This window comes from Eumetopias jubatus, unplaced genomic scaffold (assembly GCF_037043125.1).
Source record: "Eumetopias jubatus isolate StellerSeaLion01/CBP00866 unplaced genomic scaffold, mEumJub1_p1.0 scaffold_11, whole genome shotgun sequence".
NCBI lineage: Eukaryota > Metazoa > Chordata > Mammalia > Carnivora > Otariidae > Eumetopias > Eumetopias jubatus.
The window spans coordinates 14,020,250-14,046,627 of NW_028274817.1; the positions used below are offsets into that span (position 1 = coordinate 14,020,250).

Consider the following 26,378-nt stretch of genomic DNA (forward strand, 5'->3'; position numbering starts at 1 on the left):
TTCTGTGTAAGACACTTATGAAAATGCTTGTAAAAAGCTCCAACAGCACAAAAGGGTATATCGTGAAAAGTAAAATGGCCCTGACCGACACCACCACACACACATACACACTGCACACACATCAGCTCCCCGAACCCACTCTGCAAAGGAAATCACCGTTGACAGATTGTCTGAGTTTCTCCCACTAATTATCTATGCATGTGCCACACATGTACAAACACACATATACTGGCTACGTATATACACACACACACATGCGTGCCTGCATATACATGCACCTGCCCTGTGTTTCAGAGAGAGCCTTAGTCACATAGAAGATCATGATTAGTGGTGCCTGGGTGGCTCAGTCGTTAAGCGTCTGCCTTCAGCTCAGGTCATGATCCCGGGGTCCTGGGATCGAGCCCCGCATCAGGCTCCCTGCTCTGCGGGAGGCCTGCTTCTCCCTCTCCCACTCCCCCTGCTTGTGTTCCCTCTCTCACTGTGTCTCTCTCTGTCAAATAAATAAATAAAATCTTTTTTTAAAAAAAGCATCATGATAAATGTGAATGGTACCCCTGAAGTTGTGTAATACGGTGCAAAGCAACAACCTCCCCCCCCAACACACACTAACATCTCCTTTTCCAAAAGAACCACAAAGGGATAATACCAAACTGCTATTTTGTAACCTGCTTTTCTCAATTAATGATATTGCTTTCCATTTTGGCATACATAAATCTACCCAACTCTCTGTACCTGCTCCCCAGTGTTCGATTGTATAGATGTATTATCATTTATTTAGCCAATTTGTTTTTGACAGAAACTGGGACCACTTCTAGTTTTCTTGCTACTACTAATACTGTAATAAACAATTACACCTCTTTGAATTATAGGCATATATTTTACAATGAGCTTTAAGTACTCGTGTGTGTGCAGTGCATGTGTGGACAGTTTTTGTACTTAATATGCATTTTCATGACTATAGATCTGCAGCATTTTTTTAAAGTTTATTTATTTATTTATTTAAGTCATCTCTTCACCCCATGTGGGGCTCGAACTCACAACTCCGAAATGAAGAGTCGCACACTCCACCGACTGAGCCAGCCAGGTGCCCCTATAGCATCGTTTTTAAAGGTTGTACATTATATCGTATTGGACGGATGAAACGTCATTTGTTCAACAAATGCCCTGCGGCTGGGGATTTATGCTGTTCCTGATTTTTCACGATTATGAACAATGCAGTGTTGAACACCTATACACTGAAATCTTTGTGCATTTGTCAAATTATTTTCCTCGGATACATTCCTAGAGGTGAGGTTGCCAGGCCAAGGGGTATGCCTATTTGGAGGAGTGGCCGCTTCATTTCAAAGAAAAACTGCCAATTCTGTCATGCAGATTTGTTACACAGAGGTCCTCCGATATGATGGGGGGGGCATTCAGAGGTAGGTAGGCGATTGCCAGCCCTGATGCAACAGGGCAGGATAATAGCCCCAGGGAGGTCCCCGTCCTAATCCCAGGACCCTGTGACTATCTCCAGCGACACAGCAAAGGGGAACTAAGGGTGCAGAGGGAATTAAGGTTGCCAATCAGGTTCACTTAAAACAGGGGGATTATCCTGATTATCTGGTGCCCAAGGTAATCACAAGGATGCTTGACAATGGAAGAGGAACCAGGCACTAAAGTTAGGGGGGCGAGCTTCTGGGGGGCTTCAACCTGTGAAAGGTATAAGGGGGGAGGGAGCAGAGGTGAACAGAGAGAGACTCGAACCAGGCACACAGTGAACTGCACTTCCTGCCGCCGAACGGCAAATCTGGGGCCGCATTTCTCCCTTCTGCTCCTCAGTCGCCCCGATCCTGTTCTCTTCTTTGAGCCCCAGGATGGCAACTGTTGCTAGGCCCTGTTGTAAATACATTTGTTTCAAAATGTAGCTCGGCAGAGCTGGAAATGACTTTAGGGATCATCTCATTTTCCACATAGAGAAACGGAGACCTGGCAGGGTGGGGGGCCTCAATCAAGAGGACAGCTAGCGACCTGCGGAGTCAGGACAGGAACACGGCGGGAGGGTGGGGGGTCCTCACTCAGGGTTTGCAGCAGCAGTAGGAAAAGGCTGCTCAGGGGCGTCTGAGTGGCTCAGCCCCTTAAGGGTCCGACTCTTGGTTTCCACTCAGGTCATGATCTCAGGTTTATGAGATGGAGACATTTGTCGGGCTCCCTGCTCCCCTCTCCCCTCTCCCTCTCCCTCAGCCCCTCCCCCCACTCGCATACACACTGTCTCTCTAAAATAAATTTAAAAATATTGGAAAAAAAAGAGGGGTGCCTGGGTGGCTCAGTCGGTTTAAGTGTCTGACTTCAGCTCAGGTCATGTTGTCAGGGTCCTGGGCTCGAGCCCCACATCGGAGCCCCACATCGGGCTCCCTGCTCCAGAGGAGGCCTGCTTCTCCCTCTCCCTCTCTCAAATAAATAAATAAATAAAATCTTTAAAAAAAAAAAAAGGCTGCTCATTTGGAAAGATTAGTGGAGGGTCACCATTTTTACCAAAAAAGTAACCATCACTGCTATAAATAGACTCAACTTGCGTCAAAGCATAATCATTAAAAGAAAAAAAATATAACCAGACTGCTCTTTGAGAAGATCTTTGAGACTTAATCTTAATTAAATTTATTAAAAAATAGCAACAAAACTGTAAGCCTTATAAAAATGCAAGAGCCTACTTCATCCCCACTAATCTGTAAAAATTCACAGCGACATACGGTTTTAAAATCTTACACAAGTAAAGGCATGGAGATGGGCTATTGCATTATTAACTGCACGTGTGGAAGATACAAATGGTTTACTAAATTATTTTCAATTCATTATATCAAGCTAGGGAAACCATATGGAAAGGGCAGAAATCGTTTTTATGGGAGAGAGAGAACGGTTATATTCTAGTTAGCATTGATTTGTGGAGGGATGACTTTATTTCCAGTACTACCTGTGATGCTGATTTGTAGAATGGAAAAGTGCTCCAACACCAGTCTCAGTTGGATCTGCAAACAACATTCTTACTTAGAATTCTTTTTTTTTAAAGATTTTATTATTTTTGGGGGGGCGCCTGGGTGACTCAGTTGTTAAGCATCTGCCTTCAGCTCGGGTCGTGATCCCAGAGTCCTGGGATCGAGCCCCGCATCCGGCTCCCTGCTCCGCGGGAGGCCTGCTTCTCCCTCTCCCACTCCCCCTGCTTGTGTTCCCTCTCTCCGCTGTGTCTCTCTCTGTCAAATGAATAAATCTTTAAAAAAAATTTTTTATTATTTTTTCAAGTAATCTCTACACCCAACATGGGGCTCCAACTCATGACCCTAGATCAAGAATCACAGGCTCTTCCAACTGGGCCAGCTAGGCACCCCTCTGACTTGGAATTCTTAAGATGGTTTTTGCTACTAGAAAAAGGAAGTTGTCACCTTTTTCTTGCTTTTTCGGTACAGGCATCATTCAAGTGCGGGAGTTTCCCATTTGAAGCAATTTCCATTCTTCCCGGCTGTCAAGTTCAGGAATGGGCATGTGTTGGGGGGGGGAGGGGCGGCAGCTGGTGAGTCAGTCAATCAGGTCACTTGCCCATTTCCCAAAATTGTAGCTAAAGATGTGAATGAGGTTTGTGGACTCTAGCCCTATTGGGCTCCGACTTCCCAGGTTCAAACCTTGATCCATCTGCTAATTCTACACCCCTCACCTCCAAACTAGCATCTCACAAGATTATCAACTAGGAGTGTAGATGAAACCACAGACAACACACAGGGCCAGCTACCCCACCTTTGAGTGTGAATTTGTAATTCTGAGAGTAAATTGCCAAGGTGAGTCAAAGAAATGCTTTTCGAGTTAGCTTTTTTGGAAGTGAGGTAGGAAAGGAAAGGATGTGTATAGAAAGGCACAAGTCTAAGTCTAGGATTGAGTAGGAGTTGATCTGGGTGGGGATTTACTGGTGTATGTCAGAGGGGCAGGGGCCTCTCAGAGGCAGGAGGCCTTGTCTTCCCTCTTTATTACAGTGGGAAAACAGATTACGGCTTTCAGCTTTATTCAAGGGCGAGCTTCGGAATCTGCAAGGAAATGTTACCAGATCTTACCAGGCTGCAGAAGATGCCAGCCTTCTTGGAATCATTTCTTTTTCCCTAAATAGCATATTAAGAGTTCAATCCTGATGGTACTTATCGTCTTTGAGCACAGATGAATCTTTCTAGCGTGAGCCAAGAGAAACACACACTTGTATAATTAAGCATCACAAGTGCTAGAATCAGCCCCCACCCTGAATTTCCCCAACCATCACCTAAAAAAGAACATGGCTTTAGAAGGTAAATAACTCCGAGAGAAACTTAATAGCCAAGTATCTTTTCTCTCACTAATCTAGGAAACCTATGTAACACACTGGAAAAACTGTAGTCTTGAGACCGTTACTATGTTAAACTGCCAAGGTCGGGATGCCTGGGTGGCTCAGTCTGTTAAGCATCTGCCTTCAGCTCAGGTCATGATCCCAGGGCCCCGCATCGTCCAGCACATCATCCAGCATCGGGTACCTTCCTCAGCAGGGATCCTGCTTCTCCCTCTGCCTGCCACTCCCCCTGCTTGTGCTCTCTGACGAATAAATAAAATCTTTAAGATAAATAAATAAATAGGGGTACCTGGGTGGCTCAGTCGTTAAGCGTCTGCCTTCGGCTCGGGTCATGATCCCAGCGTCCTGGGATCGAGCCCCGCATCGGGCTCCCTGCTCGGCGGGAAGCCTGCTTCTCCCTCTCCCACTCCCCCTGCTTGTGTTCCCTCTCTCACTGTGTCTCTAATAAAAATCTTTAAAAAATAATAATAAATAAACTGCCACGGTCATGGATTCACTCATGCAAGAGCTGTGGTCTTTATTTATGAAGCAGATGGGAGGACAAAGATCGAAGAGCCAGGCCAATGTTAACCTTTGTTAAGTAGTATGGTGGGGAGACCTTGGGCAGGTCATTTACCAAGCCTCAGTACCCACATGTATTACATGGAGGTAATGCCAGGCCCAGGGTTGCTGGGAAGGCGGCATGAGATCATGATGTGAAAGAATTTGGAACAGAGAAGAGCATAACCCAAAAAAGTCATTTTATTGTCCACCCTCCGAGCTATTACACAGGGGCAAGTGGGGGGAGGGGTGCTGCATGGATGGCGAACATTGACAGCAGGGGTTTCTGGGGTTGTCACGGGCTAAGCACCAAGCTCACACTGGCCACAAGGCTTTCTACTAGATTAGAGACATGAAGGAGTTTGAAGAAATTTGTCATTTTATCTGGAACAATCTGTGGGGAGGTCCTGCTGCCACATCTAAGATGCGGTGGCTATCCACATGGGTGGCCCCAAAGGCTCTGTGCTGAAAAGAGCTAATGGTTCCCAGATGTCACTAACAGTTAAAGAGCTAAAGGGAAGGCTTCATTGTTTGTGGAAGCCAGGTGGGACCCTGTGGAAGGCTGGAAGATGTCACCAAGGTCCAGCTGAACACCTATGGGGGGGGTCAGATGCCAGAGTCCTCATCCTCAAAGTGAGGGCAGAAAGAAACTCATGGAGCCACAACTAAGAAATGCTCTTGGCACAGAACTTAGTCTAGGCCCAGCCTGGGATGCGGCAGTCGGCTAACTAATTTCCAGTAAGTTAGTTCTCAGATTCCTCAGCAACTCCATTTGGAATCATTTTTTTTTTTTAGAACTGAGGAGTCAAAAATTCCAAGCGAAAGGACTTCATTCATGAGAGCCTTCCCGAACCTTTTCAGCTTCCTTCCAGACTCTGAGGATGCAGGGAATGCCCAGCCTCAACTTCCTCCATGGGTCTTGCCCACCCCATTTTCATTTTGCCTTTGGTAGAAGCATGAGGCCGGCTGGCCAGAGTCTGGGTTAAGGCTAGACAGCTTCAGGCCACTCCTGGTATCTCCTCCATTCAGTTGGCAAAGTGGGACAACCCCATAGCACACCATAGGGTGTCTTGGTTTGAAAGACCCTGCTGGTAGAGGGTTAAGGGGACTGATTTCTAAGTAGGAGGGCAGCAGGTGCAGGGAAGGTGGGAGAAGCAGGCAGTGGGGGGGCCTCTATGGTTCCCATCCCTGAACTGCTCTTTTAACCATTTCACGTGCCGGTGAGTCACTCAAGTTGGAAAACTCCTGCCACAGGGCGCAGGTGCCAAGGAAGAGAAGTGTCAGATTTTGCGGGGAACAGCAACGTGCTCCTGGCGCAATGCTCTTTAGTGACGGAAAGAGAAAAAAGGACGGTGCAGTCTCTAGACCCTCTAGATTCACAGTAGAAAATCACGAGCAGGTTTGGAAAAAGGAATTCTCTTCTTCGGACTGAGGTTCAATAAAAGAACACATTTCTTCGCTCTGGAGACTGGCTTTCTGAAAAACAGGATAAGCGTGATGAGGAAGAAGCGGTTTGAATCCTGACTCCTCCACTGCCTCGTTGTGTGACCTCAGGCGAGTTACCTAGCCTATCTGAGCCCCACATTCTCATCTGTTCAACGAGGCCACTAATGCAACCTACCTCCCAAGATTCTGGAAAGGAGCAAGTGAATTAAACACACGGAAAACACTTCAAACAGTGCCTGGCACATATATGCTCAATAGATGTTAGCTACTCTTTTGTTAAAGAGGCATGTCTTTGGGGCGCCGGGGTGGCTCAGTCAGTTAAGCATCCGACGCTTGGTTTTGGCTCAGGTCATGATCTCAGGGTCGTGAGAGCGAGCCCAGTGCTCACAGAGAATCCGCTTGAGCTTCTCTCTCTCTCCCTCTCTCACTGCCCCTTCCCCCAACACGTACACACACTCTCTCTCTCTCAAATAAATAAAATCTTTATATATATTTTAAAAAGAGGCACTGTCTTCATATGTAGTAGAATAGAGTTGGCATTGTAGGGAAGATAAGGACTTGGAAGTCAGAGAAAGCAGACTCTGGCACTCACTCACCTTGACTTTGGGCAAATTACTTAACCTCCCTAAACCTCAATTTTCCCATCCTGTGAATGAGGATAAAAATAGCACCTGCCTTGTAGGTAGCTACTGGTTCTTATTTTGCTTCACTTCCGTGAATCTTATCGTTCTCCTCATCTCTAATGACCTTTTACTTCCTTCCACCTCAGCCAGCCATTCCTATGGCCAGACAGCTAGACTCTGTCATCGCCTACACAGGCGGCACCCTTGCCATTTCAATTTCAAACATCTACTCTCCACCCACTACCTCCCATGTCATTGGCCTAAGTAGTCTTCGCACTACATGTTTCCATAACCTAATCCTCCAGTCCATCAGCCTCCACTACCCGTCTTCCCCCATTGGCCTCCTTTCCCTTTGTGCAGCTCAGAGACCAGGCTCCCTTGTTACAGTCACTCACTTGCAAATACCCTCAGGGTCGTGGGATGGAGCCCCCCCCCATCGGGCTCCGCGCTCAGCGTGGAGTCTGCTTGTCCCTCTCCCTCTGCTCCTTCCCTTGCTCTCTTTCTCTCTCTCAAATAAATAAATAAAATCTTTAAAAACGGGGGCGCCTGGGTGGCTCAGCCGTTAAGCGCCTGCCCTCGGCTCAGGTCATGGTCCCAGGGTCCTGGGATCGAGCCCCGCATCAGGCTCCCTGATCCGCGGGAAGCCTGCTTCTCCCTCTGCCACTCCCCCTGCTTGTGTTCCCTCTCTTGCTGTCTATCTCTGTCAAATAAATAAAATCTTTTTTTTAAGATTTTATTTTATTTATTTGAGAGAGAGACAGAGATAGTGAGAGAGAGCAGGAGTTGGGAGGAGAGGGAGAGGTAGAAGCAGGCACCTCGCCGAGCAGATGACCTCTGTTTTCTCCATCAACTCTGGGGCAAGAGCCTCAGCTGAGAGTGCAAATCTGGGGGTCGAAAAGTGGGCAAGTATGGGAGTCATCAGCTTCCTGAGTGCACAGCTGAAGTTTGAGGTCAGGAGTCGCAAGTAGAAACAGCGGGGTGGGGTGATTTTCCTGAGTGCTGTTTGGTTAGCGTGATGCACAGAAGGGAGACAGTGAAGTTCATCCGGGATGGAGGTTTTGGCGGGTGAGCGTGATGGATGGGGGGAGAGGAAAAGTTGCTGAGGGAGGTTTAGAGAGGTTAAGTAATTTGCCTCGGCCAGCAGGAGGGGACTGGGCCCATATTGGAGGGGCAGGAGGAGACTCGACCTTCCTTCTTTCCTTTGACCAATCTTTATCTGGGGCCTCACACAGGAAACCTTTCAGAACTACTGAAATTCCCACTGAAACGTTCATCGAGTTCACTTGGAAACCAGGTTCATACAAAATATACAAAGAGTCAAATGTTTAGAGGCAATGGAGTTCCATGCCAAATCTACCGGAAGTGAGGACGTGGAATCTGTGCATTTCAAGCTCCCCCGTGGTCTTCACCATCAGCCAAGACTGGGAGCCTGGTGGTGTGCTGAGGAGCAGGGACTTTGCTGGGGTGCCCGGAAGTGGCCGTGCCCAGCAGTGCCCGTGCCCTGCTGCCTCCCTCTGTCCAGAGCCACAGTGGCAGGAGAGCTGACTTGGGACGGTTGGCATAGCCGGGTACCCACTCCCCATCTCCCCTCAACTAGTCTCGGCTCGGGGAGTCCATCCCCTTGCCCTTTGCCCAAGGTAATAGGGTTCCCGTGCCCGCTGTCCCATATTACCCTTATTCTAGGACGGTGTCCTGGCCACGGATAGACCGTGAACCCATATGCCCTGAAACGATCCTACCAATTGCCAACTCTCACTACGGTACACTTGATTTAACTTGGAATTGTTTCTCAGGATTAATGTGTATTGTCATTTATGATTGAGGATGGCTTTAAGACTGAGAGCAAAGAGAGGAATACCCCTTGCCACCTGATGCTGGGTGATCTTAAGGCAAGTCTTGTCGCCTGTTCGAGACTCCGTCTCCTCATGTACAAAATGAGAATATTTATGCATTCGTTCAATCCCTATTCCCTGAAGACCTGTTGTGTAAGGCACCAAAGATATGCACATACACAATTCACAAGGTCACTGTGGGCACCGAGCAGGACGGCATGTGTGGGATCCGGCTCATAGTCCCCACCCGTACGTGTTGCTGTTATTTTTTTCGCCTTTTAAAGGAACTATTTAAAGCATCAAGTTTTCAGTAATTCTAAGGCTTAACATTAAAAAATGTACAAACTATTAACAAGTACTTAGAGGAGACTTTATAATCCTGACTTTCATTAATTAGTAGGCCAGCAGAACTCATCCTCTTGGGTAGAGATTGATGTGAAGCCTGACTCTGCCACGCTAAAGCTCTTGAACCAGCCCTAAATCCATCTCCTCATTTGGGCATGGCCAATTAATCACCAAGGGAGCTTATGGCTTGTCCGTTAGTCTGTCTTACACAAAGGCTTCAAACAAAAGAATCTGTACTGTGTCGGCAATGTATTTTTACTATTTCCTTCTTCACCATTCTATTGTTTCCAGCACTCTCTCATCCATCCACTCAACAAATATGTATTCCCCTCTGTGCCGGGCTCTGTTGCAGATGCTGGGATGTGGGTATACACCCCTCAAAGTCTTGGCCCTCAAGGAGCTAACATTCTAGATCCTAAGCATTTACATATATTATTTCATTTTAATCTTCATAGAAACTCTATTGGGGGGGGCCACCCTATCTTAATCCTCATTTCACAAATGAGCCAACTGAAGAGCGGAGAGGTTAAGAAATGTGCCCAAGTTTCTGAAGCTAGTAAGTCATGAGCCCGGATTAGAAGCCAGGCCATAAAGAGCCTCATGCCTTTCCCCCCCAGACCCATATCGTTCCCATTTGGAAGTTACTACTGACACTTTCTGAATTGAGCGTGGAGCCCAGAGTCCTGGCCCTTAGCCTCAGGTGACATTTTCCTGGGCCTCAGAGTCCTGGGGTAGCCCTATGTTCTAGGCTGAAAACTAAACATCTGGGACAAGCAAACTAATCCTCATGAATTTGCTCATTTCGCTGAGTCATCTGGGTTAAATCTAGCTCGGGTAAGAGAACGCAATAGAGCTGCTCGGATAGCAAAATAAGAAAATGGTTTAAAAAAAAATGGTCAAGACATTTTACAAGGCACAAAGTACATGGGCTCTTTGAGACTAAGATGAAACAAATTCCAGCCATGAAAATACTAAGTAACAGAAATCGAGGTCTTATCAGTTGAAGAGCCTGGTTTTCACACTATGAGCTTCTCCCCAAGTTTTATTCCCAAGCTGTAGGGACAAAGTATCTAAGGCAGAACCTGATACCGACTTTCACTTGCAAGGTTGGCACTGGCAGGTCCACCATCTGGGGGGAAATATATTTTCTTATCTAGAAAGGAAGAACACATGATTAGAAATCTCCAGGGACTCCAAATGGTCTGCCCCTCAGTTTATTTTTAAAGGTTATTTGTTTGTCAGAGAGAGAGAGAGAGAGAGAGAGCATGAGCAGGGGGAGGGGCAGAAGCAGAGGGAGGAGCAGACTCCCTGCTGAGTGTAGAGCCAGACTGGGGGGGGGGGCTCAATCCCAGGACCCTGGGATCATGATCTGAGCTGAAGGCCGACGCTTAACCCACTGAGCCACCACCGAGGCGCCCCCTGCCCCTCAGTTTATAAACCCCGAGCACGTTTTCTCTTATCAGATGTTACAAAAACAGAGACGTTTCTGTTTTTAAGGTACCTTGGGGTCTTGTTCCCATCTTACAGGCAATGTTCCTGACTTCCCCAACAGATCCTAGACCATCAGGCCAATGAATACAACTGACGTCCATGTTAGTAGGAGAGCGTGAAGTTTTCAGTAGTCAGACTTGGTGATAGACATGTAATAATGTGTCTAGAGGTTTCAGAAATAGGATCATGCTTGCATCATAATTTTGCCATGATGTGCCTGGCGTATAGTAGATGTTCACTAAGTATTTGCTGAATTGGGTTTGAACTGTATAGTTGTTATGTTTGGGAGGTGAGGATTTGAGCCATCTGTGTTCTAACTAACTGCTGTGTGTATGCGAACACAGTTGGCCTAATTTTTCCTCTGAATCCAGCAGGAACAAATTTTTGAAAAAGAGTACAGGAGTGGGAATTTTCATGGGTTTCCCATGCATGACATTTTTATGATTTACTCTTGAAGTACATTCCTAATCAAACTCTGGAAATGATAGAGTGGTATTTTAATGAGAAATTTGTTTTTGACATTAGGCTGGAACACAGTGCCTGACTTAGGTAGGCTATGCTGAACAGGCCCTTTGTGTACTGTATAGTTAGTTCCGAGTAAAGGCAACGTCTAGCAATTTCTTTCAGGCATAGAACACTAGAACTATAGACATGTATGGACTAGGGGGTTGTAAAAGAAAATCTGTCGAGTACAGAATGCCAGAGGATGTGGATTTGGCCCCATGAAACCATAAAATATATATATTATTACCAATGTTTCATATGAAAGGCAAATCTTGTAGCAGATTGGGTTGTTCTGTTGGTGAAAGTATACTTCAGGCCAATTCTCCCCGAGCCTTTACAAAGAAGGGAGTCTTGTTCTTTGGTAGGCATTTGGCATCTAGTAGGCACTGATTAAATATTTGTTGGGCGAATGAGTGAATGAAGAAGTGAATGAGCCTTAAGGGGGTTTTAGTTCAGGGGGCGGGGTGGTGGCCTGGGTGCAGACACCCAAGGGAGACCGACCCGTGGCGGTCTCCAGGCAGCTGTGGGACAGCTTCTACAGCGACTTTGAATTTTAATGTTTGGAGCAGACGGTTGGTATAGATTGCCCTTGTTTCTGCCCAGGAACCTGGCATCACTGCAAGTTGCCAACCTGTTTAGAGGATAGAGTTTTGAGCCTGTAGGTATGTCGGAGAGTTCTGTTTTACAAGTGGATTATTTGGTGTCTGACGGCGAGGTGAATGCAGGACGCTGCGATTTTAGGCAGCAGCCTAAATCGTTTTTCTAGTGTAAGTCCAAGTCAGCAGACTGGGGTGACCATTTGGGGCCAAGTCCATCTGGCTGGCTATCTATGTAACCCTGAATCATTAATCTGTGAATGTTGATGAAGCTTAGTGAAGATCTATGGAACATTGAAGCAGAACATTCCATCCCTCAGAAGCCCCGTGTCTGAAGAGGGAGCAATTAGCCTTAGCACCCCATCTCATTGCCAACCCCCTCTCAACTACAACCAATCAGAGGCAGTCCTCCAGGTACCTGGAGGCATTTCCTTACCACGGGCTGAGCTGGGAGGCAAGTCACAGAGCAATCCCACACTTCTGGCGACCTGGGCAGAACTGCAATCTTCCCACACCGTGGACTCCTGAGGATGGGCTAGGTGTCGGTCTTGCTGGAGGAGACTTAGGAAAGGCTCATATTTCCCCTCAGGCTGGGGCTCTGGAACCATGTGCCCACTGGAGTAGGCCTGAGAGTAGCCAGACTCTGAGGAGCTGGGGTTGCCTAGGGAGGGGTAATGCCACAGCTCATCAGACTGAATGGAGGGGCTCCCCGCCAGGGACAGGGGATACTGATCCGGAGTCATGAGACTGCAGTTGGGGGCACCATATGCAAAAGATGCTTCTGGCTCTGGCTTTGTCCACGGAGAAGAGAAACGCCACTGATTTGGAGGCATGTCACTATCTGGGAAGGAAAGATTTACAAGACATGTTAGGTATTTATTGTTTTCAAAGTGGAAATAGCTTAATTTTTTTCTGGTTACTACAGACTCTATTTTTTTTAACATGAAGAAGGTGTAGAAAAAGTAAAACAAACAAACAAACAAACAAACAAAAACCAAACCCCACTCTGACTCCAATATCCAGAGACCACCAATGTCTACTTTTAGGTATACTTCTTTCTAGGATTTGTTTCTATTCAGGTCCACATGGTTTTCACATCACATGGGATTTTTAAGGCGGCTTTTGCATCATTAAAAGATCACAAATATCCTCCCCTGGCAATGAACAGAGCCAGCACCAGCACAGTATTATTCAGTTATATACACAACACTGTGATGAACATCTTTGCACCCGTGTCCACCGAGCCCCTCAAGGCAACTTTTCTAGAAGTAAAATTGCTTGATTAAAGGTGATTTGTGTTTGGTCATTGCTGGTTGGCTTGATTTTATAGCTCGTGGTTTGAATACACCAAATGGAAGGACACCACAGAATTTTATAAAGGGTTTAATGCTCACCTGTTAATAAGTCACTCATACAAGTCTAGGGGTCGAAACCCCATTTTCTAGAGGGATCAGGGGCATGGGGATGCTAAGACTGGACCAAGTTAGCAAAGCAGGTTAGTCAAGTAGGGATCTGAACTGGAGCGGTGAGTGATTGCTTGGATCTCTTCCTGCAAAAGCAAAATGCTCAAGGTCAAGCGGTGACTCAGTTTCTTCTCGCAAAGTTCATGTGGACTAGCAAGGGGGGATGGAGTCTCCTTTGGTCTCATAGATACTCTTCTAATTGTGCCTAGGGTACCAGCTGAATCTGAGTGTTCCAAAAGTCTAGGGCAGCTCACGACATGGATGGATGTGTTCCCCATTCGCAACACCCGCTCAGGCAAGAGAGGCGGAGGGAGAGCGCTCTGGCAGATGGTGCTTAAAGCCTAGAGCCTCTCATCTATCCAAGATAATGAAGGAGGGGTGTGGGCGTGAAGACAAAGGAAGATTGGAGGGCTGGAGAGACTGTCTGGTCCCCTCCGCACCTCCCCTGCCCCACGTGTGTCTCTCCCAGCTCTCCTGAATGTTCCACTTGCCTGGTTGTTGTACAAGATAAAAGCATCTTGAGTGGTCTGCACAGTGACACTGGAGCGCCGCCCCCCGCCTGCCCTCCCATCATAGCTTTTCATGTAATACAGACGGGAAGAGCAAAAGAAGTCATAACTTACGTGGCACAGACATTCACCCAACATTTCACATCGCTCACAATGAGTGGGGGGGGGGGGGGGCGACGGTTGGCTTCTTTTAATGAAACCAAGGGCATGAAAACGTTAAAATTTGTTCTTGGGGATGAATGCTACTTTTGAAAATTGATATCTACAGACTGGTAGCGATTCAGGGCACTGTGTAGCACAAAGAGAGTGATTAAGCTGACTTAGTATAATCACTAGGCGTGCTTCACGTTCAATAAGGGTACTGCATGTTCTGAGCACAAGTTAGAAACAATGTGTAGCCCGACAAGCGGGCAGTTTCCATCCGAACTGGCCTTACAGATCTCATACATATGACCTAGAGGCTGAATGCTTGAAATGGGCAAGGCAGGGCCCCAGTGGCTTTTGAATATTTCTTTCAACTGCTTCCCTTCCAGAATTTTCTTTTCTTTTCTTTTCTTTTCTTTTCTTTTCTTTTAGGCCTTCCAGAATTTTGTGATTGAAATGTTCAGGGGAGTGGGTGGTGTGCCACTGTCCAAGGTCCATCTGGAGTGCACTAGAGCACAGTTTGGACGGCAGCATGGGGGGAGGCAGTGTCCCAAATCCCAAATTCACAGCAACCCCATAGTGGACCCTGGGTGACCTGGCAAAAGCCATCTTTCCAGAGCAGACTTGGATGTTGGTGACCCACGGGGTGGAGACCCTGAATTTGGGGGGGCACTCTTTCCAGCAACCACGCTCACCTACCCTGTGAACTCTGAAGGCATTTCTAGGTCACAGTCCTGACTGGCTCAAGCGGCTGTTGCCACCGCTAGAAGTGACCCTGGTGACCCTTTCTTACCCAAGGTCCCCCACTCTTAGTTACCTCTAGAGATGAGAGAGAGGGAGCCCTGGGGAAGACTGCTGCTTTATCACACCCCAGACTACATGAATGGAGACCAGTCCAGGAACATCTGGGTTCTAGGACACTTGGGGCCGCCTGGATTTTCCTTTTAGTAGGAATACAAAAGGCTTCCATTCCATATACTCCCAACTCTGAGCGTCTAGACCCTGCCTCGCAGTTCCATCCTAACCTCAGAGAGTGCCCGGGAAGGGGCGGGGGGGCGCGTCCTGGGCTGAGCACAAGAGCCCACAGCAGCAGTAACAACACTTGAGGGCTGATGTGGAGGGTGGATGGTGTAGACAGTAGTTGCAGAAGAGAATTTTCAGAAGCCATTGCTCAGTGCACATCCATTTCCAGGAAATGATACACCAGAGGCGGGTAGGAGCGGTTGCAAATCCACAACAGTTTTGTTTACTGAGCACTTATTATGGGCCAGGCGCTTTGCTTAGCACTCTGCCCACATGAGCTCACGTGATCCTCACAGCGACCCGGATGACAAAATAAAGACTTGGAGCAGCTTGCCTAAGGCCACGCAGTTGGCAAATGCTCTGGCTGGCTGATTCCAAAACTCGTGCCCTTTGCAGCTCCGTCTCTCGGTATTGCAGTGAGCTGGGCGCTCTCACACACTCCTGGGGTTGGACGGTGGCAGGTGGGCATAAAATCTCTTGGGGCAATTTGAATGCATCCTTTGATCCAGTCATTCCCCTTATAACAATTTAGGGATATAATCAACGATGTGTGCAAAAAATGTAGCTACGAGGATCGTCAAAAGGATATTTACAATATAGTGAAAAATTAGCAACAACCCGATGTCCAAAAATTGTAATAGATTCGGTACATCTATAAAAAGGATACTCTGGAGCCATTAAAATGATGTTGTAGGGGCGCCTGGGGGGGCTCAGTCAGTTAAGCGGCTGCCTTCGCCTCAGGTCATGATCCTGGGAGATCATTTAGGTACAAAATGATGTTACGTTCGTTGTAAAACTTAGCATGTGTGCATAGATGCACGTGTGCTTATGTCCTGAATGCTTATCTTTGTTTTCTAATTTTCAAAAAATAACAGTACTTTTGTGATTAGAAAAAGTTATATATTTTTTAGGATTTTTTTATTTATTTGTTTGACAGAGCACAAGCAGGGGGAACAGCAGCGGGAGAGGGAGAAGCAGGCTTCCCGCGGAGCAGGGAGCCCGATGCGGGGCTCGATCCCAGGACCCTGGGACCATGACCCGAGCCGAAGGCAGATGCTCATCGACTGAGCCACCCAGGCGCCCCGAAAAAGTTTTTTTTTTTTTAAGTAAAAACTGAGGAAACCATTTGACTCACTGAATTGGAGTCACAGTTGTAAAAGACCAATCCATAATGGCTTGCTTTCCTTCCACCCATCCTTCCTTCTCGCCCTCCTCCCCTTTCTCTGTCTCTGCCTTTAATACAAATCCTGCTTTATGATGAAGTTAAGACCAAGCACCCTCTGAACATCTTGCACCGTGACAGTCCAACTTTCGGCCTGTCCGATCTGTACGCACTGACTTTTCCTTCTCTGCCTTCTTGGCTAGTGGTGCTGGCCTCTTATTCATTCACCCCAGAAACAAAGAGGATGTTGTTTGTATTAGGCCGAGGTTGAAACAACACCGGGGACAGGACAGCTTACGGGACCCGGTCCTGTTCCAGGGCACTAGGGCGGCCTGCTCGGCCCCACTCCCTCCTTTACCGTCGCCTCCTCGGGGTACCCAGTCTTTTGCTGACTATCCAGAGCCTTTATCCGGATGAAAATGAAGATGAAACACAGAGCGTGTGCAGTATTTGCAAGTGGCTGAGAGTTCAGGATCGGAGTCAAACTGGCCTGGTCTCAAATAGCCACCCCTTACTGGCGGTGGGATCTTGGACAAATCACTTGGCTCTCTGAGCCTCAGTCTCCTCCCCAGGATAATGGGCACAGTGCGGGTTAACCAATAGCTGGTGTGAGGATTCAATGAGCTAATCCATGTGGGAGCCCCCAGCAAAGGGCCCCGCACACAGGACGTGTTCCATCATTGTTAGCCATAGACAACAGTATTAGCGATATCCTTCTGGGCATTAGCCCTCTCACTGGGGTGTTGTCAGGGTCTACAAAGGCAGGACAGCGGGCTAGTAAAGAGTCCGATGGACCTGGGTTTCAACCTCTAGCCCTCACTCACAGGCTGTGTGACCCATCTCAACACTTAACCCTAGCTGGGCTGTGTTGCCTCCTCCGTGAAGTGAGGACATTAATATCCCTTGTAAAGTGGCTTTGGGAAATACAACAGGCATGCAGGAAAATGTGCCAGTGTGCCACCGGGGGCGTATTCACAAACTAGGTAACGAGCACCCAGATCAAGGAACAGAACATGGCCGCCACCCCGGGGAGCCCACCTCCCCGGAGGTAACCGCTCTCCTGTCTTCTGACACCAGATTCAGGTTGCCTATCTTTGACCTTCAGAAATCACAGTGGCTTTTGAGGACTGAAGTGACTGGTCACTGGCCCATGGTGTCTAGCGTCCAGTGGGGCCTCACTCTGCGTTGGTGCAGATGCCTCTCCCTCACCAGAAAGAAAGACGCGAGGTTGTCAGTGTTCACAAGGGCCAGGAACAGCTAGCATGACTCTCTCTCAAATGGTTATTCACACTCAAAACAAACAAACCAGTGTTTCCTCCCCACCCCGACTGGATTATGGTTGAGAGGAGAGAGGAGGAGGTATGATCTTTTGAGTCTCGCTACAAAAGACCTCTGGGAGCTCAGTGGGGTGGGATGTGCATCCGGACCCTGACCCCCCGCCCCCCAGAAGTGGCAACTACCGCAGCTTCTCTGGTCACCTACTCTGAAATCCTCAAGTGTCCTTTTAGAAGGGAGATAATTCAAAAATGCCTTCAGCCTGTGTTTTCTTTTCTAAAGTCCAGCCAGTATAAAATATACATAAGTAAATAAAAAAATAATTTGGATTTGGGAAAAACAGCCAGGAAATTCGATGGCATTTCCTAGCCACATGGGCCTCTGTGTTTGGGCTTTGCATATTTGGCTTGACAGAGCGCCCTTAGAAAGTGGCCGCGTCGGTAACGGGAGCCCATGAATGGGAGCCTGTTCTGTTGGGCATGGTTCAGCCAGGGCTCGGCGGCCTGGGGCTGGCCTGCAGGGCCTGAGAGGTTGCTAACGGGCAGTAATGAAAGGCCACTTTATGGATTTCCCACCATTTCCGAAGCTGTGGGGCTCTCACATAACACCTCTTGTGAGAACTGCTGGGGGACTGGTCTTTCATGGGGCCTCTCGTGAGGCAGCACAGCTTATGAGAAACTTGACTCTTAACCGTGATAAGAGGCCTGGAGGAAGACAGACCTCCCTTTGCTCAGTCAGCTGGACCAACATTTGCCCCACCTGCCCCGCACTCTGTGAGGAAGACATCGTCACAGTCAAGGGACCCGTGAGATTCTCACAGGGTAAATGCAACCAAGAAGGTAGGCAGAGAAGATGGCTGTCTCTCTGTTTGGCCTCGGAAGGTTGGCTTGGGCAAGAAACAGAGCCACGTCCAAGTTCCCTTCACGCACAGGAGCATCACAGAATAGAATGAAGTCAGAAGGCATAGGAAACCATACAGCTGTCACATGGCAGAAGCCCCTAGAAAACGTGCAGGCTTCCAGGAGGTGCTTGCTGCTCTGTGATCTTAGTGCTTTGAAAGCAGGCCCCCATACCCACTCTCACCACTCAAAAAACATGTCAAGCTTTCATACCACCACACAAACATAACAAACACCTACATGGCACTATGTGTCAGCGGCCATGCACGACCTCATGGACCCCTCCTATAGTTAAGTGATCCTCAGCTTTAGAGAGGAGGGAGCTGAGGCACAGACAGAGGAAGTGATGTGCCCTGAGACCACATTGTCAATAAATGGTGGAGCTGTTTCTAAAACCACACACCGCACTCTCTTCGGTGACTCCATCCATGGCAGACATCAGTACCCTATGATGCGAATCACAATTTCATTCATTCAAGTGATATTTACGGGGCACCTTCCATGTGTCAGGCTTGGGGCTAGGGACTTGGGAAGTAGCAGTTAACACAGAGGCCCCGCTACCATGGAATTCAGTTTAGAGAATGGGGGGGAGACAAGAAAGAAAACACATAAATATATAACATGCCCAGTGGTAACAAATGCTAAATAAAATAAAATAGTGTAAGAAGACAGAGGGTGACGCGGGGGGGGGGGTGTTTCTATTTTTTAAAGAGATTGTGCAGAGAGGGCTTGGCTGGAGAGGTGACATTCCGATGGAGACCTGAATGGAGAAAAGGGGGAAGTCATGCAGTTATCTGGGGGAAAGAGCATTTCAGGGAGGGGGTGGAGAGGTGCAAAGGGCCTGAGGCAGGATTGTACTTGGCATGTTTTACGAATAGTAGGAGGCTAGATTGGATGAAATGAGGTGGGGGTGGTAGGATATGAAATCAGAATGAAAACAGGGCCCCATGCAAGACTTCTGTATTTGCTTCCAAGTGAGACAGGAAGCTACTGGAGGGTTCTGAACAGAAGAGACATAGGACGAAACTTTCCTTCTGGTGATATCATTCTGACAGCTATCTTGAGAACAGACGGAAGGGGAGCAAAGGTGGAAGCAAGGAGACCAGTCAGGAAGCTACTGCAAAAATCCTGGGCTGAGATGACGGCTTCCTGGACCAACACGATAGCGGCAGAGGTGGGAAGACATGATCAGACCTTGGATATATTGTGAAGGTAAAACTGCCACTGTTTCAAAGGACTGGGTATGGGGTAGGGGATGAAGAGAGGAGTTAAACATGACTCTCGGTTAACTGGAAGGAGGCGGCTGCCATATATTGAGATGGGGAGACGGTGGACAGAGCGGGTCGAGGAGGCAATTAAGAGCTCAGTCTGAGACTCATTGTTTGTGATTCCTAGTAGATATGTGAAGGGATCAAGTAGGCAGCGGGCTAGACAGGACTGAGATGCAGTCTGGGCTGGAAATAATGCATTTGAAATTGACATAGATGGTACTTAAGACCAAGAGACAGAAGAGATCCCTTAGGGAGTGAGTGTAGATAGAGAAATTGTCTAAGACCCGAACACTGGGGCCTCCAAACATTTAGAAGCTGAAAAGAAGAGCACGTCCAGCAGAAGAGACTGAGGAGTAGTAACCCAGGAGGAAGGAGGAAAACCAAGAGAAGGTGATGTTACGGGATCCAAGTGAAAGAGGCATTTCTAAGAGGGGGGAGCAACCACCTGCAGCCATGTTGCTGACAGGTCAAAAAAAGATGGAGATAGGGAAAGACCATTGACTTGGCAAGTGGAGGTCACTGGCTAACCTTGATGAGAGTGGTTACGGAGCGATAAGGATGAAAGCCTGAGTGGAGGGAGTTCCAAAAAGCAGTAGAGGAAGAGGAAGGGTGCATGGGCGTAATTTTTGAGTCTTCCTATGAAATGGGGCAAGAGGCCAAGAGTTGGTTTTATTTCAGGCTGGGTTTTATCAGGCAAGCAGGACAGAGGATGTGAGGGACTGTAGGTAGATGGCACTTACAAGGGAGTGATGATAATGAATCCAGGCCAGCGTGTTCACAACTCAGTCAAAGCCAAATAGCCAAAGTCCATGCATGTGAAGTCCACGCATGAAGAGCTTGGGGTTCTGACTCTTCCAAGGAGCTGATTAGATCCTCTGAAACCCACTTACCCCATTTATCAGCTCTTAACTACACATTAATTCCCCCAAATGACTCAGTCAGTCATTCTTGCTCTTGCTCTGAACTACTCAACACACCTTTGGACATCACAGCCCCACCCTCCAGCCACCCCACTGTGCCCATTGCAACTGCAAACTGCATCGTTTCCTTTAGTGTCTGCTGCTACCGTGCGCCCTTCCACGTGTTTAACTCCCAAGAGTCTCAGAAAATCACATCACCTGACTGGAAAAATAATTTCTAGGACAGAAGTAAATTCTGCAAAGGTGATGTACACCAACTCCCCAACCAGGTCCAAAGAGCAAAGCCAGAGTGATGGTTTCTGAAAAGAGGGGAGATCTTCCCCCCACCGGCAGATGGCCCCCCACTTGGCATCTTTGCACAAAGTGGACAATCATTTGGAGGCATGTACATCCTCCCATGGGGGCCAGGCATTCAACGTGGGTGCTGGGCAACTACAACGGAGAATTCTTAAAATCAAGCAGACCCCGGTCTATTGCACATTTCAAAGTGGTGAATGGACTCCCATCCATCTTGCAGGGTGACTTCTCCATGAGGCACAGCAAGTACAGTGCCTAGGGCCCGCAGATACTTTTTAGGAGCCCATGAAAATGTTTTAACGTCTTTTAAAATTAGAAGAAAAATGAATATAACAAAATAATGAATACATAAAAATGAATCCAGCCTGGATTAAAGTTGTGTTTATACCAATGCAGAGTCACAAAATGTCCTCTTTCATAGCTGTACTGAGGAAGAGGCCCATAGAGTCAGAAATGTCTAGGGTCTATGAAAGTCCTACTAGAGCCCTGACAGCTTAATTTTTATAGCTTTCTCCAAACCTGGGTATTTTCATGAGCACTCTTTGACACAGCTATCTTGAAATAATTGTTTAGAGATGTAAGAATGCTTGCTTATTTATTTATCTATTTATCAGCATCTGCCTTTGGCTTAGGTCATGATCCCAGGGTCCTGGGGTCAAGTCCCACATCGGGCTCCTTGCTCAGCAGGGAGCCTGCTTCTCCCTCTGCCTGCCTCACCCCTGCTTGTGCTCTCGCGCTCTCTCTCTCTGACAAATAAATAAATGAAATCTTTAAAATAAATAAATAAATAATGAAGGCTGATAATAGCGAACCGTCACGGCGCTCTTAACTGTGTACTAAGCAGTGAACCCAGCATTGAACGCAATTAAGGAAAGAACGAAATAGGTGAACTAGCTTGATTACACAGTGTTGATTTTCACACTAAACTTCCAAGAAATGGGTGCAGCTTCTCACTTACGGTGTGACTTGCCTTCTGCAAATACACACACATGTCAGCGCATCAGGGGCTTGGGAGAACAGGTCTTTCCGTGGTAGCCTTGATCGAAAATTCCAGCCTCCTCCCTCCCAACATGCTCACCATTCCTCAGGATCACATCTGTGCTCTGGCTCAAGGGGCTCAATCCTTGGGGGCTCTTGACATTGCTCAGAGCTCTGGAGAAGTGTTCGTCCACTACGCTGCCGATGTCCCCTTGGAAATAGGTGAAGAGGACACACCGGGGATTCCACTCAGTCTTTATAGGTCTCTGCAGCTGGATATCAGTCTTCCCCATCTCTTCCATGGTGAGCAACACAGGTAGGGGACAGCTGCGGATCGAACACAAAATGTTACTGGCACGATTTTTTCCAAGTGGCTTGGCTATAGTTTGGAGGAGAGGCATTTTGGGGGCTCCTGAGCGGTGCCAGGAAGCTCAACCACCATGCGCGCTGGTCTGAGGACCAGGGTGAGGAGTCTCCTCTGATCGATGTTCTGGGAACAAGACAGAGGTCTACGAAGGGCTGAGGGGGCCCCCAGGAGCCACGCAGGAGAATTATCTGGCAACTCACACAGTAGAAGATCAGCAGGAAGTTTAAAAAAAAAAAAAAAAAAAGGCCATTGAGGACAAAAGAGCAACTTGCCTTCTGGGGAAGTGCCTTCCTCCTCCAAAAACAAATGAGCGGAAGGTTGACCCAGAAGTGCATGTAGATGCTCCTGGACAAAGGCCTGGGCCCCCCTGGAGAGCTTGACTAAGCAATCCAGTGGGTACCTCACTTTTCATAATAAACATTGCTCTCCATCTTGACCCCTTGCATGCGAGAGAATAAAACACATCAAATTCTCCTACTCCGCTGTTGTTGTTGATCTACCTAGGATGGTGTCCCACCCCCACCCCCCACCCCCCACTAGAAACGGGCGATTACAAAGGACGCCAGTCCTCAGGCCTCCAGACAGATATATTCTGAACCAAGTACAGATTTAAAGATCAACATTCTCTACACTAATGTATATGGCAACATTGGTGAAAAGTTCCTGAAAGATTGTCAGATTGTCAACCCTGTTCACCGCCATATCCTCTGCACCTAGAACAGTGCCTGAGACAGAGTCTATGCTCAATAGCTGTTTGCTGAGTTGCCTTAAACTTGGCTTCCATCATAGCATCCTAACCGCGAGCTCCTTTAGAGAGGGGGCTGTCCTCTTGCACCAAAGCCAGGACCAGGCATACAGTGGTCACTCGAGACATGCTGTGTGGCCTTCCTTTAGTAGAGAAGTACCCTGTCCAGATGCTTCTTTACCTTTGGCCACCTGACCAGACTTGGCAGTGTGCTCTGGCTAAAGGCAACTTTATTCATTCTTGGGAATCTAATGCAACTGCTTAGAGTTTAATAGTCTCTGTTCCTCTCTAGTCCTTGAGGGTGAGGGCCATTTATTATTCATTTCTTTATCCCTAGCACCTAGCATAAGCAGGTCAGTAAACAAATGGCTGAATGCCGGAGTTCCATTTCATGCAGAGAAAGCACAATGCAGGGAAATCAGACCAATTAGGAGTCAGGGGACCTGGGGTTTTTCCTCAGCTGTGTGATTTTGGCGGAAGCACATGGCCTCTCTGGGATTCAGATTCCTCTTGCGTAAAATTAAGAGGTTGGAGAGTATGAATTCTGCAGCCTATTCTTTCATGGTCCTGCTAGAAACGTCAGGAAGGAATCTGGCAGCGAGCAGGGGACCCTTCCTAAAAGGTCTCCTTTCAGACTCATTCTGGCCCCAGCCATAACTGGGTCCTGCTGCCTACAGAAGCCTTCCATTGAGCACATCACTCTGTTTCCCCCGGTTGACAGCCATGCTGAGCACAACCAGGCACTACCTGAAAAACGAATCCATTGTGTCCTTATTCCAAAAGACACGCAAACAACCACTCTGTTGGGCAGGTTCTTATCAAGTGAAACACACGCTTACTCTATGGCCCAGCCATCCCTGCTTCTAGGCACATACAACCAAGAGAAACGAAAACGTACGTCCGCACAAAGACTCGTGCATGTGGTTCACAGCAACTTTATTTAAAATAGCCAAAAAGTGGAAACGAGCCAAATGCCCAGCATCGAGAGGAAGAATAAAGCAAAGGTGTCCTTGAGCACATTATAAGGAGTCAGAGAAAGGCAAGTACAATTGGCCTTGAACACAGTCAAAAATCTACATATAACTTGACTCCCCCCAAATTTAATCTACTAATAGCCTACTGTTGACCAGAAGAAGTCTTCCCAACAACATAGTCAATTAACACATATTTGGTATATGTATGATACGCTGTATTCTTACAATAATGTAAGCTAGAGAAAAGAAATGCAAAGAAAAGCCTAAGGAAGAGAAAATACATTTACAGCACAGCACTGTAAAAAAATTCGCATAAGTGGACCCGCGCAGTTCAAACCCGTGGAGTTCAAGAGTCAACTGTACTTATAATATCAGTTTGGCGCGGGATTTTAAAAAGTCCAACTCCTAGAAACAGAGTAAAATGATAGTTACCAGGGGCCGGGGGGGGGGGCGGTGAGGGGATCGGGCCGGTGTTGTTCAGGGCACAAAGTTACAAGCGGTAAAGAAGCCCTCGAGATCTAAGGCACAATATCATAGCAGTCTTCCAACTTGCAAGGAGACTAGGACTAAATTATTCCAGCTACTAAAAAGAAAGGATAATGGTGCGAGATGATAGAGTGCTAATTATCACCATAATGGCAATCATGTTACAATATATAAATTTATCAAATTAACATGTAACACCTTAAATTTACACAGTCATAACGTCAAATCTATTTCCCAAACACAGCCAAAAAAGAAAAAAGAAAGTGGAGGTGTTACATATTATAAAGTCATGACAAATGTTGGAGCCAGCCCTTTTCCTAAGGCTACAGTTTACAAAATACCGCCTCTGTGCCAGAAGCTCTATGCATATTTTCTCCAGTCTTTGCAACTCTCAACGGAGGTCCTACTGTCCGCATTTTAGAGATGAGCAAATCTGGGCCCAGAAAGTGAAATGAACTGCCCATGCCACACAGCTAGGTGGGGGCCGAGCTGGGATTTGAACCTAGGGCTCTCTGGCTTCAATGTCGTCCCTTCCCCACCATCCCTTGCTGTCTACCCGGTGGGACTCACAGAACCCCTCTATGAACTTCAGTCTCCCCATTTATCAAATGTGAAGCCTTGACTTCTGATCTCTAGGGAACCTTGAGCCAGGCCATAAGCCGGTCATCTGGTTTCCTTTGGGGAGCACAGACAGAACATCTGTCCACTCCCTCCAGGCTTCTCCTGAGAGCCTGTACTTGCAAGCGCTGCTTAGCACCTTTGTAAGAGTCACGGCTTTAGTCCTGGAGATGCCAATGGCCACTGCTCTAGGCTCAGGCTTGACAAACAGCTTGCAAAATCTATCTCTGTAGACTATCCCTGAAGCTATAAGGAAGGCAGCCGGCCGGACCCTTGGGATATCAGGGCCATGGATCATGCTCCTAGTCTCCTCGGGTAAGGACCACAGAGCCCACAGGCCACTGGCCACAGCCAGGAAAGGTTGGAGAGGGAGAAAGTCAGAGGCAATGTCTCTGAAGGGATCGGACCGTAGGCAACCGGGATCCTGATTGGGGTACAAGTGCTACCTCTCCCCAAACACACGGACACACCTTTCAAAGGAGAACACGGCTTACTTCTCTGGATCTAGGTCACAAGCAATTCTCCGGGCTGCACTCAGACCTCAGCGGAGAGGACGTGCCTCTCGGGGATACTGAGATTCTGAGAACCGTTATTGGCTACAGCCTTTGCAGAGCTGCATCTCACTGCACCTCTGCAGAAACGTGGACAGTTCCATTCCCAAGTGAGCCCTCTGCGAGGGGTCTCCTGATGCAGGCGTGAATTGGCTGGAGTCTGGCTTAAGAGAAGGGGCGCTGTAAAGCTGGAACCGAGGGGAGAGCCGTGAGGCGGAGTGGCGGGGGGGGGTTACTTTCCGGGAGAAGATGATCCTGTCCCAGTCCCTGGCTTGTAGTTAAAACCTCTTGCGGACAAAACCCTAAGGTCAAGCTTTACCAGCTGTGCAGTTAGAATAGCAGAATTACCAAAAGTACACCGCACCTTGCAACCTTTCCCCAATGCACAAACAATAAAAACACCTAGCGCTCCAATTCGACCTCAGAATGATGCCCAGACTTCTGCACAAATGTTCTAACACGGAATCCAATGCCAGCAATTTGGGCCTCAACTTTACCACAGTCTGCTTGTAAGGACATGGTTACCACCCTGCTGCAGAATGCTATCCAGCACCTCGGGCGTGGGGGGGGGGGGTGTCGGAGAGGTTGTCACAGTGATCACTTGGAACAAAAGCCCCCAAAGGACCAGAGTGTAGCGCGGTGAGCAAAGCATGTGATGCTCACCGCTCCCCCCTGCCCCGATTCCTGCCCAGTTGACTCTCCATCCTTCCTCGCCCCCCAGAATTCGCCAGCTTCTCCTACCTTAATTCCTGACCATCAACTGAGACAGCAAGATGCCACAGCTGAGCAAAGGTGCGAAGTGATGGTCAGAGTTGCCTGGCCCACCTAGGAGCAGCTCAGTGCTTGCGGAAGCTGGGGCTGGGGATTTTGTACCCTCCCCTCGCTACGTTCTACCCCTCCAGCCCGGGCTATAAGAGGCATTTCCTGCTGGCTATCTATTAAGAATGCAGAAAATGCGCTCCAACAAGTCATTCGGGTTGGGC

The 26,378-nt window shown here is 47.9% G+C and overlaps 1 protein-coding gene across 1 annotated transcript; it reads right to left on the reverse strand.

Moving 5' to 3' along the window:
• Positions 1-6,311: 6,311 nt before the first annotated feature.
• On the reverse strand, positions 6,312-21,956 carry VGLL1 (vestigial like family member 1). The gene is made up of 4 exons (XM_028094106.1): positions 21,755-21,956; positions 12,150-12,554; positions 10,216-10,275; positions 6,312-6,352 (listed from the first exon to the last, which is right to left on the reverse strand). The coding sequence occupies exons 1-4, from the start codon at positions 21,954-21,956 to the stop codon at positions 6,312-6,314; spliced, it is 708 nt and encodes a 235-aa protein (XP_027949907.1).
• Positions 21,957-26,378: the final 4,422 nt, after the last annotated feature.